At 52.2% G+C, this 18372-nt stretch overlaps 1 protein-coding gene and 1 long non-coding RNA gene across 5 annotated transcripts in view; one reads left to right on the top strand and one right to left on the bottom strand.

Annotated features, from left to right (window-relative positions):
• The window catches only part of LOC137455179 (uncharacterized), a 173213-nt gene extending 156569 nt beyond the window's left edge, over positions 1–16644 (top strand). For all 3 annotated transcript variants that reach the window (XR_010990790.1, XR_010990792.1, XR_010990791.1), the window contains one exon: positions 16268–16644. This is a non-coding gene — a long non-coding RNA (uncharacterized lncRNA). The remainder of the gene's footprint in view (positions 1–16267) is intronic.
• ANTXR2 (ANTXR cell adhesion molecule 2) overlaps positions 2522–18372 on the bottom strand; it is an 81382-nt gene continuing 65531 nt past the window's right edge. For both annotated transcript variants that reach the window (XM_068165756.1, XM_068165757.1), the window contains exon 17: positions 2522–4352. In XM_068165756.1, coding sequence (XP_068021857.1) covers positions 4314–4352 — 39 coding nt within the window. In that variant the 3' untranslated portion in view covers positions 2522–4313. The remainder of the gene's footprint in view (positions 4353–18372) is intronic.

Here is an 18372-nt window from a genome sequence, read left to right as displayed (position 1 = left end):
GCACAAAGTGTGGATTTATCCCCCCTGGAAACACTCCTGGGTGGCTCTCCTCATCACCCCACAGCCTAACAGTGACAAGGAAGAGACGGTTCTGCCACAGCAGGGAATAGGCATTTTGGCTAAGAGGGCAGAAGTCCCCAGCCCCTTTCCAAGTGCAGGGAGGAAGAGCAAAAGGTAAAACCTTCCCCTACTTGTGGCTATCACTCTTCTCTTCCTTTTTTCTTTCGTCCTTGAGGACATCAAACTGATTTGAATTGCAAGGACATGGTAAAAGTGAAAACAATGGGCAGTGCAGGCTGGTGTCAGCACGCATCTCCAGGAGCCTGAGCCACTGTGCTCAGAGTCCATCAGATCATCGGGAGGGGCTGTGCACATGACTTGCAGGAGGCACCGTATCCTGCTGTCTTCTGCTCCTAGAGCCAAGCCCAGCACACGCAGGGGCTCAGTGCAGTGACACCAGGTACACAGCAGTGTGGGCTGGGGAGTGGTGGTGTTGCCTTAAGGACAATTAGAAGAGGAGAGCTGTGGCACAGGGATTTCCTGCAGGAAAGATACCAGCAGGACTTGGTACCAGTCAGCACCCGTGGCTTGGGATCCACCTGCATCGTGGCACTCAGGAACACTCCCTCAGCTTTCACCTCAGGTCAGCCTGACCTGGCTCCTGACCTGGCTCCTGGCTGACACCTGGTGAAAGCTGGAGGTCTTGTTAAATTAAAGAGGGCACAGTGGGCATCCTTTGCAGAGCCACTGCTGTGGCTCTGCTGATAGCAGAGGAAGACTCCCTGTCAGGGCAGAACCTGGCCTTTGCAGGTAACTGAGATCCACGCTCAGGAGGAATGTGGCTCCTCCTGGCACCCCTTGGCGTTCGGTGTTTGCGCTGGTCCAGGAGCTTTTGGGTTCGGCTCTTCTCCTGTCTCAATCCTCATGCTTACAGCATGTCCTGAGCATGTTCTTCGGGGGTTTTTTTTTGGGGGGGGGGGGGGGTGGTCAGTCTCTAGAGCCCAAAGATGTGTTCCAGGTGTTGAGGGCAGGACCCAGATGGAGTGCAGTGCACAGGGACATGCTGGGTGCCTGTAGGGATGCAGGGAGCGGCCATCTCCGTCTCTGCTTACCGCTGCCCCTGTGCCTTACTGGGCATGGAAACCTGCCTGAGGAGACTCCTCCTCCAGTCACTCTCTGTGAGGTCAGAGGTTTCCTGAACTAGTTTCACATGTGAAGGGTCACACCACCTGATGCCTGTAGTACTGCCATCTGTACTTTGAGGAACTTTTAGGTGTGGCACAAAGATCCTTGTGTTCAAGAACCATTTCAGACTCAGGGGGTTGCAGGCTTTCTGGAGGATGTTTCCTGGGTCACTCCCATGCTCATTTAATTTGTCAAGAGACTCTTAGTTTTCTTACCTATGCTGAAACAGATCCCAACAATAGTCTCAGGACTTGGTCTTTCTGTAAGGAGATACCCAAGGTTTGAAACTGCAAGGGAGGTACTCTGCTCAGCCAGCCATTCGTGGCTTCCTCAAGCACCGTGTGCTCTTCTGCAGGCTTTACTTAGCGCTGTTGTGAATGGCTGGGTTTTAAAGCATTATTACCCTGTACCTCTAACCCCCTGGATGGTTTGTGACAGGCATTCCAGTGTAATAATGAAGCTCCTAGGGTGTTCTCTTCAGCTAAGTGGACAGCGCAAGGCACTGCAGCATCGTGCCAGTGAGAAGGGAATATGAGTGGAGGCACCTGAAGCGTTTTCACTTGGTATCAGCCACTCTGAAACGTGCACATTCCAGTGCTCTGTGAACACAGGCAGCTAGGCAGGACAAAAGATGATCAGTGGATTGCTATTCCTGTGGCTCTATTGGTTACAAATGTTCTTTGAGAGACAGCAGTTATGTGAGGGGAAAATTCCTCATCTGCATGGTTTGCTGTCATGCAAGATGCTGCTGCAAATGCAGCTCGAGCTCAAAAGGAGTGCTGTGTTTACATTAAAAATGGAGGAAGAATAAGTAAAGGGAGCAGAGCTAATTTTAACTTGGTGTCTGATGAGATCAGTGTTCCTGCCTGCACTGCCTCGCTACCTTCAGCACCGCACCTGTGTCCTAGCACACCTCTGCCTGGGCCTGGTTCTCCATCTTGAGTTAAGCTGGAGAGCCCACAGAGGTTTCATGGGTTTGCAATGAGCCAAGGCCTTGCTGCTGGCTGTGCTCTGTGGATGGAACCAGCCACTGTACACAGCTGGGCTGAAGCATCCCCACCCACTGCTGGTGGCGTTGGTGCTGCGCCGTCCCTCGGTGCAGGAGCAGCTCCCCGGTGTGCTCAGGTGGCCGACGGCCCACCCGGCACGAGTGGTACTGGGACGGCCACAGCCCCCGAGTGAGGCTGCAGAGGCCTTTCCTGGCACACCACGTGAGGCCACGGGCAGCTGGGCTGCCTCTGGGAGCTGGTACCCAGGGTGGCCATGTAGCTGGCACAATGAAAGCGTAAGCTGTGAGGAGGAGGGGGGAGGAGAAGGAGGAAATAATCACTGGGACTCAGATAATAATTTTATTTATAGTCTACTGTGCACACATGGCTGAGGGTGATGAGGCTACCAGTGGCATAAATAAACTCAAGCGAAAGACGTAAGCGAGTGGATACATGTAAAGGCTTCTCTGGGCAGTGCCACACGTTTGGACATCGACCAAGAGCATTATTTACGTCCCTTGCGATTTCAGTGAAGAGCACAAAGGAGATAATTAGACCAGGATGCTCCGCGTTGCTCTTTCCATCTTGCGCACATTGGTGCCCACCCAATGTGAAATGTTCGCCTTTTCCCCTCCGACGTGATGGTTGCTGAACTTATTTTTAGTGTCATTTGATAAGCCTCCCTGCTCGCAGAGAGACATCCCACTGACCCAGCCACTGGTCATTGTCTATACCGGTTCCCATCAAAGCGGGCGCGCTTTGTCAGGTTTCGCCTCGAATATCCATTCTGCGCCTGAAGTACAGTATCCAAAGTGACTGGATCATTTGAGCCTTTTTCTTCAGCTGCTCCCTCCTTCCTCCCCCACAGTGTTTCCGCTCACGCTAACATAATTTGGCACCGTCGACGTGACACGACACTGGTTCTTCTAAAAAATGATAATGCGAAGCCCGACGAGGCTGGGCCCTGGCCGGGCTCCCGCGCGCTCCGGCTCTAATTTGATGGCAGCTCTTCCTCCGCCGCTGGATCGCGCCCGGCGCGCGCTGCCCCTCCGAGCGAGCGCCGTACGTACAGTAATAGGTCATTCAATGTCAAAAGGCATAAAAAAGATGAGCAAAATCTTCACAGGCTGCTGCTTGCTGTTGCCTTTAATTATATTAATTAAACTTTGAAATTCTCATGCAAAGAGAGTTGCTGGCTTGTGACGCCGGAGAGCCCTTGGAGATTGGGGGGGGGGGGAACACAACCCTGAGATACCAGCTTAGTGGTGACTGCTTTTTTAATCTGAGAGCAGATAAAGGCACAGAGGAGCCGAGGAGTGCTAGGTATGTTTATAGATGGTGATGTTTTATGCGCTACTGAACTCCGAATGCAGGAAAGGGGAAAAAATCCACCAGCCACAGTGTCAAGGTCTTGAAGCATCAGGCCCTCCAACTCCACTCAGGATCTCTGCTTGCAGGCTGTCTTCCCATGCAATAATGCTCTGTTAATTCTCTTCCTGTCCCGGGTGCATAATGAAAGGAAGGTGTCTTCAGAAACTAAAGGGCAGAGTCTCGCTCGCTCCCAATACCTTGAGGCACCCTGTCTACATTTTGTCATGCGTGTGCACTTCTCAGTGTTACAGTGACAAGAGCTCCAGTCAGAAGGTTCCCGTAAGGCACAGTGCAGGGGCTGGGGATGTGACATGGCTGTAAGGCACTGGGCTGGCGCTCGCGGAGCCTGCTGGGGATTGTTCTCCGTGCCTCTGGCGATGGCTGCCTGGGTAAGCAGCACGTGCCCAGGAACCGCGGCCTCCGCCGGCAGCGCGCCGCGTCCTGAGAGTGCAGAGTTCTTAGGAAAGCATAAAGTAACCAAACCAGAGAGTGCTCAGCTGTGGTGTCTGCTCCGCCTCGTGCGCTCCCCGAGAGCGCCGGCTGGGTCGGTGCCGCTCCTCTTGGCACTGCTGGGATCGCAGCGCATCGGCGCTGGGTGGGATGTGGTGCCCGGCACAGCCACGCTGGCTCCTGGGAGCGGGAACACAAAAACCTTCTGGGGTCGGGCCGGAGCATGGTCCAGGGAATGCGCGGGCATGCTGGGTCGCTCTGCTCGGTTGAGAAGTGGCAATGTGGCTGTCTGTCCTCCTGGGATCCTCTTCTCCTCCTCTACTGAGACTGAACTCGGGTGAAGTTGATACATCGGCCCTGAGGGGGGAAAGAGAGAAGCTCTTATTGGTGGAGTCATGCATGCAGCCAGGACTGCAAGTGCTGAACGTTCCAGGCTAGCAGGCAGCTGCGATTTAAACTCAGAGCTTTGTGCAAACAACAAACCCATTGGAAAAGCTTCTAAGCATTAATGGAAACTACCCAGAATGAGGCACCCCACTTGCCTTACAGACTGATGGTGTCAGGAAAGTGGTGAATAGGATAGGATAGGATAGGATAGGATAGGATAGGATAGGATAGGATAGGATAGGATAGGATAGGATAGGATAGAATAGAATAGACCAGACCAGACCAGACCAGGTTGGAAGAGACCTTCAAGATCATAGTGTCCAACTTATCATCCAACACCACCTAATCAACTAAACCATGGCACCAAGCACCCTATCAAGTCTCCTCCTGAACACCTCCAGTAACAGAAAAAGAGAGTGATGATGCAGAAGACTTTGGAATGCTCTGGGGCCTGCTCTGAGGAAGATCTACAAATTCTCAGCGGCTGCAGTGAGCAAACCCAAACCCAGCCACAAGAGGTAAGGGAAGAGCAGGGCGTAGACAGACACTGCCCACAGCTCTCCCTTGAGCCAGATCCTGGCACTCACAGCACAGATGAATGTGGCTGTGAGTTAGCAGAGCTGCTGCCGCTGCTTGGAAGCTGTGTCTGTTAGCAGTGACCCCAGCTCTCCTCACCTGCAAAGTGGCTTCTGCTGCCACACCCAGGTAAATGCCATTCTCCCATGAACAGGCCCAGATTAACTCTGACTTCTTTTGGTGTAGCTGTGTGAACCAAATGCCCCAGCAAAAGTCCTGAGCACTTCTTACTAATGTGGGCTGGGTGCTAAAAGCAGGCAGCCACTTCTGGGGGCTGACTTCCACACCCAGACTGCAGACTGGTCACTGGCTCTGCAGGAAGACAGCCCCTCTGGGCACAGCTGTGATGCCTTTCCTCCTGTGATGGAAGAAGCCAGCTCACACTGAGCCTTTGTTCAGGGCTTCTGCACCTGCAGAAAGGGATGCCCAAGGTCTGGAGGTGAGATGTGGTGTGATCACTGCCAGCATGTGTCTTCTGGTGTGATGCTCCTCATTCATTAAGGTCTCTCTGTGCCAGTAGGCCCTGTCACACCAACCCCTGCTCCAGGCAGTCTGTATGGAGCCAGGGAGGGTGGGAGACTGCAGAGGTTTCAGCTGGCACCTGCCCAGAACTGGCCCAAAGGGCCGGGGTGCTGATCAAGGGGGGTGTGTCTTAATGCTCTTCTAACGGTCCTGCCTCTCTCAGCTGTATGCTCCACAGAGAAGCAGTGAGTGGGTGGTGCAGTAGCTGCTAACTTAGCTGCTGCCACGTGTTACCCCAGCAGGAGAGATGCAGAGATCGGGCAGGAGTGGAGAGATGCCTCCAGAGGCACAGTCTGACAGGCCTGGACATCTCTGTGCACCTCTCCACGTGCCTGTGGCATAAAGAAAAGCAAAGGGAATTGTGTGGCACTGGGCCTTCTCCTGAGTGCCCTGGCATCTGAGCAGGGAAAGGAACATAGTGTGTTCCAAAATAGGTTGGCAATTGTGAAGCCTTAAAAGGAAGCACAGAGGTGATAGCCTGGGAGTGCTTGGCTTTCACCAGAGTTCACAGAGGCATCTTCTTGGTTTGTTCTAAAGACATCTTCTCTGCCAGCCTCTAGGCAGTGTTAGAAGGGTTTGGGGAGATGTTCTGTGATTCTTTGTCTCCTTTATACCTGAGGAGTCACTGCCACTCTGAGCCCAGCTGTAGGCATGAAGTTAGTGTATTTGATGTGTGCTCAGTGAATTTCTGCACCTTCTCTTATGTAAGAAAAGCTTCCCAGTGGAAACAAAGACAGGTTTTGTGTAGACTGTGATGCTGGCAGGGGACAGAGCTGGAAAATCCACTGGAAGTGCTAATTAATGAGAAGGTCAGGAGCACCGTGGTGTCATTAACACAACAGCAACCACTGCAAGCCTGCACAGCCGAGAGCAGCTTCTTCCTTCAGGTAATGGGATGTGACAGGGTGCCTGGTTTCACAGTACCTCTGCATGAAATGGAGTAAGAAGCTTTCAAGCCCACAGAAAGGCTCTGAGCTCTAAGCCTAACTTGCACAGTTGCCATAGGTCTCTTTCAGATTGCCATTTCATAGCAAAACCAGATACAGGTCTATCAGCAGGCCTCTCTCTTGGTCTGATTGCCACTACTTGTTTCTGGGATTTGTGTTTTCCCTGGGAATGCTGCCTTAGAGGGGTCTTCCTTCCAGGAGGAGTGGTTCAGCAAAGGCACTGTCAGTAGCTGCAGTGAGAAGTCAAACCACTTGCATTCTAGATAGGCAAACTGCAGCAGGCAGGAGACAAAAGGCTCATTTTCAGTTGCTCCAGATCAAACCAACATGAGGTGTGGGTTTTCATCCACTAGAAGCCTGGGCTGTGTGTGCTGAACCCAGCACCAGTGTCCTTGTGTGAGCTGGGGTTGAGCAGAAGATGCTTGCTCGTGTGGCTCATTCCCTGCATGACCTCAGGACCTCCATGTGCTGGGATCCACTGGATCCCTAACTCCAACTTTTACAAACAAAGAGGAATTCTTACTTTTCCCCTTCCCCACTACAATGTGCTTGTTCTACATCAGTAATGACAGCAGGGAATTGCCATCCCTGCAGCCTTGCCACGACCCCCCAGTGTGGAGGGCTAATGCTGCACTCCTGTCCCTGTTTCTCAATTAACCAATCAATACAACCAATTTGGAATCAGATGTATCCTGCCTTGTAAATCACTGCATCATAAACCTTAACAATACCAACACCCCCTCACACAAAATTGAGCTAAATGACTGTTTAGGACTAGAGTAATTAAAAAATGAGTTATGCAGCCATTCTGTGGGCTTCGTGTGGAAAGGGAGTTGCTGCCATGCACCAGGCTCAGTGGGAACAAAGCCACCCTTCACTCCAGGCTGCACCACAGGTACTGCAGGAGGAGAAGGGGGCAGGTGTTGAACAACTGCTAACCCACTTTGTCCTGGCAGCTCTCAGCGCCATTCAGAGATGCAAACTGACATTGCTCCCTCTCCCCCCCTTGCTCTTTGTCCCTGTCCCTCAGCTATCTCTTGCTCCCAAGGCCCTGAGCAGCTCAGGATGTTGTAAGCACTGGCACTGGCTGGGCACTGCTGCTACCTGCAACCTAGCAGCAAGCTGTGTGCTCTGCTCTTGGTGCTCAGACCCCAGCTCTGTGGATGGGCATTGCTACCGGGGCACCTTACATCAAACCAAACCATCTGAGGCTGTCAGTTTCCTGTCCTTGCCTATGTCACCTTACTGCCCACAGACCACCCACAGAGCAGGCCTCAGTGGCACCTGCTCCCAGCTGCCACCCCAGCACAGTGCTGTTAGCAGCCACACACACTGCAGGTGACGTCCCAGTCAGCATTTCTGAGCCACACTGTGGCGGTGGATCTTGGGAAGGATGCCTTGCAGTGCTGCACGTGGCTGGAAGCTGCAGGGAGTAAATGAGCACTGAGAGGAATGCTCTTGAACAGTGTTACTGCTCCAGAACCCACTGCTGCTGCTGCAGACATTAGGATCACTCCCAGAGCTGCTTCCTCCCCAGAATTACTGGCAGAGATGGAGTAAGCTCCAAATCCCAAGAACAGCAGCGGATGGGCTCAAAATCCTCCTAATGCAACAAGAACATAATAAAAGGAGCAAGCTACAGCTGAATGCCACTAGGTATTTTTAGCATAAGAAGGATTATTGTGTTTTCACTCTAGCAGTTTTTGCCACTACTCTGAGGTAAGTGGAAAGGCAGAGAATTGTTTATTGTCTCACACCTCTGCTCTGCAGCATGAGTGCATGACCTCAGGATGTGTCCCAACAGCCCTTCAGTCCCTTAAATCAGCTTTCCAAAGTCACATAGCCTGAATTTCAAGAACACAATGCAAAGTGGCTTCACCTGCCTGAGAAGAGCCTGCTTCAAGCAGAGGATGCCAGCACAAGCACAGGTACCTTTCATCAGTAGCCACCTTTCATCCTTGGGCATGGGGAGTTGTGGGCAAGGGAAGATGGAGTGAAGTGCAGAAATGGAGGACAGGACCAGACAAATGCTGGATTTTAGAGCACAGGCCAACAAAACAAACCTGCCAGCAACAGGTTCAAAATGGGTATCTGAAAGATGCTACCTATGGATATAAAATGTGCAATGGATGAGCAAGAGTCTGTTGCTGCTGTGTCAGACGTGTTTCTTGCAGCTCAGCTGCAGCCACCCTTACCTCACTGTAAGTAGCAGGCAGGGAGTGTCCGGAGCCTGTGCAGGGCTTGTGTCTGGAGTCAGCAGCTTGCTGCCAGGTGCTGTGATGGAGGTGTGTTTTGGTACCTCTGCTTTGGCAGCTGTTGGGGCTGCAGAGCCAGGGTGTGTGTGCAGAAGGCTGCTGCTGCCATCAGGGAGGGCTGGCTGTCTCTGGGTGTGAGGGGCTGTGCTCAGTGTGCCGCAGCACAGAGGCCAGGGGCATTATCTCTGCTATTTTTAGCACGCTGGCAGCTCTGAGGAAATGCTGTTAGGAGCAGCTTTTCCCCCTGCTAATAGTGCTTATTTGGAACTGGACATATGGACATTTCCAGGCAGTCACCACACCGAACAACTCTTCCCCCTGCCAGTGTGCAGGGAAGGCAAGGGCAGCGAGAACTCACCTAGCCTGAGTGCGTGCCATCCTGCCCGGGCAGGTTTGGTGATGAGAAAGGGAGGGATTTATCTTCCTTAGCCAAGTTTTCTGTGACTGCTTTATTCAGCAGATCTCCACATAAACTGCTGCCTTGAACAAGAGTGGTTGTGATAAGCTGCCTCTCCTGCGAGTTGGCCTTGCAGGGCTGGGAGGAGAGAGTGCGCCGAGCTCTGAGCCGGCTGCCTGGGCCTTGGGGGGGAATAAAACTGTGAGCATTTGTAGCATCTGCTTCAAAAGGAGGCTGTGGCAAATATTTTATTCAGCAGAGTTGGAGGTCTCCTGTCTCTAGAGGGCAGGAGTTTGTTGTTTTCCTCAGCAGGCAAGCGTTGCTTATGCAAAGGGAAAGGCCACGGCGATGGCCTGGAGAGCGCCTGTGTCCCTCGCACCGGCTCTGGAGCGCAGCCACAGTGCGCTCTGCATCTGACCCCTTGGCAGGAGCCCTCCCACTGCGGCGCTTCTGCCTCCCAGGAAACACAGCGTGGCAAGGCCTGACCCCTGCTTCCTGAAGGACATGTTCTTGTTTTCCCTTCCCTGCCCATGGAGGGCTCTTCTCCTTCAGACCCAGTTACATCTCAGAGGCCAGCTCAGGCTGCCAGGGGCAAAGTGATCTCTGTGCTGGCGGCAGCCCAGCGCACACCTAGCCCGGTGCTGCTGCAGCTAACCAGGACGCTTCTGCTGGCCCACAGTGACCCCGGGGAGAGCTCCTCCAGGGAGACTCCAGGGGGCTGGGATTGCAGCACTCACTCCAGGTGGGGCTTTGAGAGCTCTTCCCTAATTCCTGCAGCTGGGGTCCCCATCTATGTTACGGGAGGGGTGCGGCCAAGCCAGCCGCAGGCCTGACCTTCAGTGCCGAATGGTCTCCTCAGGTTAGCAGCCTAAATGACCTCCTGAGCCCTCTACAGCCTTTCTAGGAAGAAAGAGAACATGCTCCTAGATGCATCACATTTCAAGCCTTGTAAAATCAGAAGCAGAGTCCAATTCTAAACCCACTACACCCAGCAAACATCAAAACCTGGCCCCAGGGCCTTTTTCCATCTAAAAAGGCAAAAAGTGTCAGAAATTTACAGTTCCTAAAGGTGGCTTCTCCACAGCAAAAGCCGAACAGCTCCATTATTCTTCCTTCCTCTCCTCTGTACAACTACCCAAAGTGAGAAGGTGGCAATTTATCTTCTCTGAACTGAGAGGTAACAGCAGATAAACCAGACCTGTCAGCAGAGCCATTCTCTTGACACTCCTTGTCTCCTCCTCGTGACCCCCCTCCTCAAACCTTCCTTTAGGAATACTTCCTGGGTGCCCTTTCCTGACCTCTAACATGGGCTTGTCTGAGGACAGGCTGCTGTCTTCCTTGTATGGAAGGTGCTGATGCTGTACAGCTGTAAAGTCTGCAGGTCATCCAGGGGCCATGCTCAGCCCCTATCAGCCAAAATCCTGGCCCCTGTCGTTTTACAGTGGGCCCTGATGGCTACTGAGAAAAGGAGAGCTCAGCCCAGTTCTGCAGCACTGAGGATGCTACAGGAATGATTTCTAAATAATGATCATGTCATTATTCTGGGGAAAAGATTCCTCGTAAGAAATTCTGTGGCTAACATCAGTCTGAGGCTGTAGGTGGGGCCTGAGGGGATTCTCTCAGCAGGATGCCTGGAGGGTGCAGCTCCACTGCAGCAGTGACCACTTGGATTGAGGTGGCTCTGCAGAGGGCAGGACAGCCCCAGCAGGAGCCTGGCTCTGCATGCCGTGCCTGCAGTAGCAGCCCTCTAGATGCCACTGTGATCCAGCTGTCACTTCACCAAGCAAAGCCTTTACAGCAGCATCTGATAGCTGGATGCTCCACAGCGATAATGGATCCAGCATTAATGGCACTGACCACTGGGCCTGCTGCCCACGCCTCAGCCCGCGGCGCCTTCCCCGGGTGCAATGGGTACAGGGCAGAGTCAGCTCCTTCCTGCAGACAAAACCCTGCAGCACATCATTAGGTCTCTGCTTTCCTTCAGATGGATTCATAAGCATCCACTTCACAGACATTTGGCCATCCCTCCACACACAAAGCCCTTCTCTGTTCAGAGCAGTGGTACAAGCGGCGGCTCCAGCATCCTCTACCTCAGACCAATGCCTGCAAGCCAAAGCCTCCTACAACACCGTGGCTGCGCAACACCTTCTCCTGTGGCCTGCCCTGGGTTATGTGGGCTGCATTCTGCCCATTCCCACCTCTGCCAGCTTGCCTGCTCCCTGTCTGCAGAGACCCACCCCAGGTGGTGCTCATTCACCACTGCTGTTGCTGCCATCAGCTGCTGGAAGCCCAGCCACTGACCTGCTGCACCCAGGCTGTGGTAGCTCATCCCTTACAGGAGGTGCTGGCTTCTGGTCTTCACTTGTCCTAATGAAAAGCAGAAACAGTTCCTTGCAAGGCAGCAGTGTAAAAGCTCATGGAAATGGATCAGAAGCTGGTCTTCAGATTCTGTTATGACAGTGTGGCACCTATCACAAGGTCCTTCCAGGTCTACCAGGCAGCTGGCCCTTCACAAGCAGTGCTGGCACGCCCCAGGATGTGTGTGCACTGCAGAGACACTGCTGGAGCAGTTGCACTCTTTCCTTGTGGCCTGGGCTGTATTCCCTGAAATGTTTTTCCTCACTGGAAATCACTGCTACAGATGTGCTCAGTGAAGATGCTGATGTTCTCCAGAAGCTAAGAGTGGGGACATGGCCAAGCTGCACTTCCTCTCTTCCCTATGCATTTTTCCTACTTCACATAACCAGCTAGTACTAAGAGGATTTGGTAAAGGTCTCTTCCTGCTCTGAATGCTCAGGGAGGAAGGGTGGGGTGTCCATGGTCTATAGAGCTGGGATTTGCTCCTGTCACTGCCCAGACACCAAACCACTTGAGTGTAAGCTCCTCTGCCCAGCCCAGCTCTCCTCTGAGGAGCTCTCCTGAGGACTGGGTGTGCAGTGCTGAATTTTGCTCTGGCTTCCTGTTTCCACCTTTCCTTTTCTTCCTCTTTTCACTTAGAACAGTCTGATTTGTGCAGTGGGTTTGGGTTTGGTGAGGCTTTATTACATCCATCTGCCCAGGGATGCTGCTATTAAGTGCATTCTATAAATTAATAACTAAAAATGCTCATTTGTTGTAGGATGTCTATTGTTGGTTTGGGAACAGTAAGCTCTTGCAGATCTCAGCTTTCACCTTGCCAATCACTGTATTCCTGCAAGTGCACTGCAGTTACTTGGAACCTTTTCTGGGTTGGTGTTGGCATCCTTTTGCTAGATTACATTTATGCATTAGTACCATCTGTGCCTGCTGTACCTTCTGTGAGTTAGCCCTGGCCAAATGACTGGCATTTATCTGGGAGTGCACTGAAAAAAAAAGAAAGAGAAAGAAAAGGGGGGGAAGGAGGAAGAGAGTAAGGATGGTACCTAGAGCTTTCTGCTGGCTGCTGGCACTAATGGGTCTCAGGGCAGAAGACACACTGGTGAGCACAAACACCTGCACTGATGTCTCATTTTGACTGCTGATGAAATCTGCTGTGTCCTTTGGAGCCTCTCTCTCTAAATGGAGCTGCTCCATCCTGACAAGGTAATCAAATAAATTCTCCCTGCCCTTCTGTTCCCCAGGAAGACAAACTGGGCAGCCTTCAGAGCAAAACCCACTGCAGCCTGAGGGATGGGGCTGCTGCTGGTCTTTTTACCTTGGGTCTGGTTTCAGCCGGGACCCAGGGATGCCTTTAAGCTGTAATTCACGGAGCTGATTGCTACAGGAATGCAGATGTCACCATGCTGCCTCTCACAGACTGTCTTCCAGTGAGAGTCCTCTGCTGTCAAAAAACCTTAGGAGTGGAACAGCCTCCTCTGGTTTCTTTCCTATGAATGAAGGGACTGGGGGCTGGAGGAGCATTTCCTTCTGTTACTGCTTTGCAATGTCTTTGTCATAATAAACAAGCTCCTTGTTGAGAGGCAGGGAGTGCTGATCAACAGCAGCATCCTCACCTCTGAGGAGTCCTGAGAAATGGGAGAGTTTTAGACAGGCCAGAGCTTTACTGCTGCCCACCTTGCAGCAGCAGGCACTCACACAATCATAGAACCATTTGGGCTGGAAAAGCATCAATCCCAACCAACAACCCAACCCCACCATGGCCACTAAACCACGGCCCCAAGTGCCATGGCCACAGCTTTCTCAAACACCTCTAGGGATGGGGACTCCACCACCTCTCTGGGCAGCCTGTTCCAATCCCTGACCACTCCTGCAGCAAAGACATTTTTCCTCATCTCCAACCTAACCCTCCCCTGGCACAATTTCAGGCCATGCCTGAGCAGCCCTCCCCTGGCAGGAGCAGCTTGGGGCACACAGCCACAGGAGGGGGAATGGCAGCAGTGGCTGCTCCTGGTCTCTGGTCAGGAGTGCTCCTGCAGGAGCACTGCACTGAGCTCTGCTCCCCTGAATTCTTGCTGGCTTTCTCCTCTGGACACTTTGTGCTGTCTTGAACATCCCTCAGCTTTGCCTCAGGATAGATAAGAAGCGGAGCCAGTGCTGCAGGTATTTCTAGACACTCAGGCCTGCTGTGTGCAGTTCTCAATGACCACTTTCACCCTCTGCAATCTTTTCTACTAAGAATATGATATTTGGAATTCGAGATTTGCTTTTTCTTTCTTTCCATATGTTCTGTGTTAAACATATGCTACACTTTATATTTAAAAGCTAGCAGCAGACTGAAAACCAGCCCACACCACAGAACATGTTTGCTTCACTGCTGAAGGCTGCTGGGCTTGGGAATGTATTTAGTTTTGCCTTAAATGCAGTGCTGCAGGAAACACCCTGGAGGACCACTTCAGAGTGTGGAGCTAACCTCAACAAGAGCTGTGGAGAGAGTGAAGCCCTAGTTCCTCGTCTGCAGCTTCGAGCCATCCCCAGCCGTGTGGAGGCGGTGCCCGAGTCGGTGAGCAGCTCTGTGCTGCAGAAGGGAGCCCCTCCCTCCCCCGGCCTCCGGAGCACACTGCTGGCCCTCCTGCCCCTCGGGGAGCTCTCTGCCCTGAGCCTGCTGCTTTCTCCCTGCCTCAAGGAATGTCAACAGAGAACAACCAAGTTCTAAAGGCTTCAGAGGCATTACAACCACACTCCATAGTCTACTTCAAGATTGCTGCCTCCAAGGTACTGCATCTCTTTAATTAGCAAACAGGAAATTAGCAGGCAGCAGCAGCAGATCCTTGCTGAAGGCCAGCTGCAGTATGTTTAAACCATGGCAAGACTCAAAGATGCTGTGCTAGAACTAACTGGTGAATTTAGGGGAGGAAATGGGGTTTGTCATTTGTTACATAAAGCCAAAGTGATGTGGCTGTTGCCATGGTGACTCCTTGTTTATTGCACAGCAGAGTAAACTGTGAGCATTTGCTGCCTGAGAGCGCTTCACAGGACGGACTTCCCCCCCCAGCCCTTGGTGTTTCAGGTCTTTTTCAGGAAGGTTTAATTTGCTGTTTGGGAGGGGAGGAGGCAATGCTCAGTCAGCCTCTAGCCAGGGATGAATATTTTAAACTTTATGAAATCACTGGTAATTTAGAACTTGTCTCTGAAATTACCTGGTAAATGACCACAGCAACATTTAGAAGTAAAAAGCAATGAGGTGTGCACAATTACCTCCTAAAGCTGCAGACATGCACATACTTAAGCATGAGTTTAATTGTAAGAGGGGCAGATTGGAGCCTTCTTGAAAGCCTGTCACTGATGAGGGTGACAGCTATTTCTGGTAGGAACCATAATAAAGCAAAAGCCTACACTCTTAATGTAGAAACTTAGCAGCTCTTTGGCAAAAATAACCCAGAGGTGTGCTGGCTGTGATTAGCTGCAGATCCCAAATGGCATTTTCCAGCAAGTGCAGGCAGCTGAGTGCAGGCAGCTTTGTGACCCATCCTTGAATGGCTGCAGTTAGTAAAGGGCTGATTTAAGGGAAATGATTTTTAGCACTTCAAAGTGATGCAGGCCTGCTGATCAGGGGTCTTGTACCAGTTGGAGTGGAATTTCATCAAGGCCTTACTGCTGTAAGCAGCCCTAATGAGCCCCACTCTGCTTGCCTAAAACCCCTTCCTGCCAATGACTCCTTTGCAAAACCACAGAATCACAGTGCCAGAGGTTGGAAGGGAGCTCCAGAGATCATCAGTCCTAGCCCCCTGCCAAGACAGAGCACCCAGGGTACTCCACACAGGAATGCATCCAGGCAGGTTTTGAAAGTCTCCAGAGGAGGAGACTCCACAACCTCCCTGGGCTGCACAACCTCCACAACCCCCTCTGACCCCTGAAGGTTTCAGAGTTTGTGAGTTGCAGCAGTCAAGCACAGACCTGCTGGTGTCACCTAAGGCCAGGGTGAGAAGACACTGCCACAATTGCTCCTTGCTCCATGAGGCTCTGCAGCTTCAGCTACAGCTGATGCCAGGGTGAAAGCTTACTGGCTCTGAGGGACAGATTAAGAGCCCAGGTTTTTTGCTCCCATTAAAGATGAACAAAATCCTTCAGCTAAACAGAGTATGAGCTGCCAGCAGGGACTGGGCTTTCCTTTGGCTCAGCCAAATAAACTCAACAGGGCAGAGCTGACAGAGAGACACAAAATATTGTCAGTGTCCTCTAGTGAAATGCAAAGACACAAATTTTGTTGGGGAACAGCTCTGTAAAATCTCTCCAAAGAAAAACCCAAACCACCAACAAACCAAACCAAAACCAACCAACCAACAAACAAACAAGCCAAGCAGACAAAAACCTCACCCCAAAGCACCCAACCCAAAAGCTGAGATGAGAAGCTGGAATGTGGTCAGTCCGTACTGCATCAAGCCTGATCTCAATGTGAGGTCTCTAACAGAAACTGCTCCTGCAGTGCTTGCAGCCCAACTGCCACAGCATTATAAATCAATGCAAATGATGCCAAAAGGCCCTGCAGTAAAAATGTCAACAGGAAAATGGTAAGGAAGAGATTGAGAGAACAACTTGAAGTCTCTGAGTCCCACTGAAAGGCTTCAGAGCCTGTACAGCCCTTTGAAAGCCTCAGTCCCTTGGCCCTGGAATGGTCAGATCTGGTATGGGGGCATCCTCCCTTCCGCCTGAGCTTCTCCACAGGTGCCTGTGGGGCAGAGCATGTTCACAGAGCTTGGTGACCCAGAACAGGGCTGGAGCTGGACCAGAACTACTCCCAGTCCTCTCACCTCCCTTCTTTTCCATGTGCAGGTGCAGCAGAGGCCTGGGCTCAGGACATATGTGCCATATGTGCTGCAGGAGCCGTGCACAGAGGACGAGTTACGGAGCGTGTCAGCCTTCATTGGAGCAAGCTGTCGGAGCAGGGACGGGCTGGCAAGTGCAGAGTGCCACTTGGACACCGAGGCGCTCCTGCCCCGAAGGACAGCACAGACTCAGCTCAAACCAGGAGCTTCATGTGGAAAGAACTGGCCTTGGTTATGACTACAAGAGCCAGGCCTTTCTAAAACCCTTCTCAGTAAAAATCTGCTTCAAGCCAAAGCAGTGCCTCCTGTTTCCATAGGGCAGGGTATGGTGCACACACTTGGGAGGTTTGAGAGTTTCTTTGTCAGACTCAATAAGTGCTTAATAAATAATGTGTTTTATCAACAGTAAGCTGCAGGAGCTGGCTTTTGTAACAAGTAGGATCTATGAAGTTGCCTTACAGAGGAAACACTGGAATTTTAACTTGGATGCAAACCCTACCCCACACAGCACAGCCAGCTGAGAAGCTTTGGCTGAATCTAGACCTTCAAAAGCTGGGACAGGTTCCAGCCTGCAGAGGAGTGCAGGAGCTCAGCCTCCCTGCCCCCACTTCCTGCACCAAGCCACTGCCATGCCAAGAGTCAAACAAATGGGCCATGGGCAAAGCAGACCAAACACAAAGCCCTTCCCTGCTAATGTTAGGGATCTGCACTGGTGGCAGCATTTGGTGATGCAGGAGAGCTCAGGACACAGCTCCCTGTGTCTGGTGTCACCAGCTGCATGTTTGCTTTGGGCAAAGCCAGGGCAGGAAGCAGCAGTGATGCTGATTACCTCTTTGAGGAGACATCTCAGTAAAGCTTCACTACTGCAAGTACACACCAGAAAAGAGAAAAGTTGCTGCTCTAACAGACAAGTGATTTGGCTACACCTAATTAAAAAGAGAAAAGAAGTGGCCTGAGCTTAATTAAGATTTTAATTCAGTTACAGACTATGGAAATAAATCACTGCAGACTTGACAGGGACAATCAGAAAATGGGGTACCTGCTCTTCCTAGCAGAGACAGCAGGTAACAGCTGATGAGGAATCCTGCACAGGAGAAAAGGCTACAAGAGCTTCTGCCCCACTTTGAGCCCCCTCAGGCACAGGGTGGTCTTGGTGGGATGCCACCAGCTCTGGGAACTGCAATTGCAGCTGGGGTCCTGGGGCACATCCTGGGGCACACAAGGTGGGATCTGCAGAAGACTGCTCTGCCTTCCTCATTCACTCCCTCCTCTGGCATCTAGCTACCTAAACAGAGACAAAATCCCCCTCCACGCTGGGTCCCTGGCCACTGGCAGGATTGCAGTGCTGTGGGGCAGGCCTGTACTCAGTGCAGAGCTGGGAAGGCAAACAGGCTGGTAGCAGTTCTCAGGGCTGCTGGCAGACACAGCACCTTGGCACAACACAGCTGCAGTTCAATTTCAGTAGGCCATTAAGCTCTTAGACACATTAAGCACAGCCACTGCTGCTGGCAACAACTTCCTTGTCTTTGCCTGTGCCCCTTGAGCATGCCCTGCTGCTGCCCAGGCTCTGCCCTCCCAACACACCATGGGGGATGTGCACACAGGTGTGTATGGAAAGTCAGCCTCAGAAGTACCCAGCCTGTTCCCTCCTGACCTCTCAGGTCACTCACAGAGTGACACCTCTGCAGTCCTGCTCATCTTGCTGGCCTTTACCAGGAAAATTCACTGCTGCTGCCTCTCTGGGGCGTTCTGCATGGCTGGCTCAAGCGTGGGGCTAAAGCCCCTGCTTGGCCCTGTCCACCTCTGTCCCCAGCAAGCTCCTGGGCTGGTTCCTGCACTCAGCTGCCAGCAGACCTGCTGTCCTCAGAACCATACCTTGAGTGCCCCCATCCCACAGGCTGAAGGGGCTGTCACCACTCCACAGGCACCCCTGCCCAGCCTGGCACTGAGCACGAGGGGCTCTGTGGGGCTGCCACGTTTCCATGGGTGAACAGGCCCATGGCAACTGCAGGTCCATTTTCATGACCTGAGCAGCAGGCACCTCACTCACTTGCCCTTGGCTTGGCTTTTTAAATCCAGGTTGAAACCTTTTAGCAGAAGTAGAGAGAAGTG

Source organism: Melanerpes formicivorus, unplaced genomic scaffold (genome assembly GCF_026170545.1).
Source record: "Melanerpes formicivorus ecotype bairdi unplaced genomic scaffold, bMelFor1.0.p_v2 SCAF_92, whole genome shotgun sequence".
NCBI classification, from domain to species: domain Eukaryota; kingdom Metazoa; phylum Chordata; class Aves; order Piciformes; family Picidae; genus Melanerpes; species Melanerpes formicivorus.
This window is presented reverse-complemented; position numbering and strand designations above follow the sequence as displayed.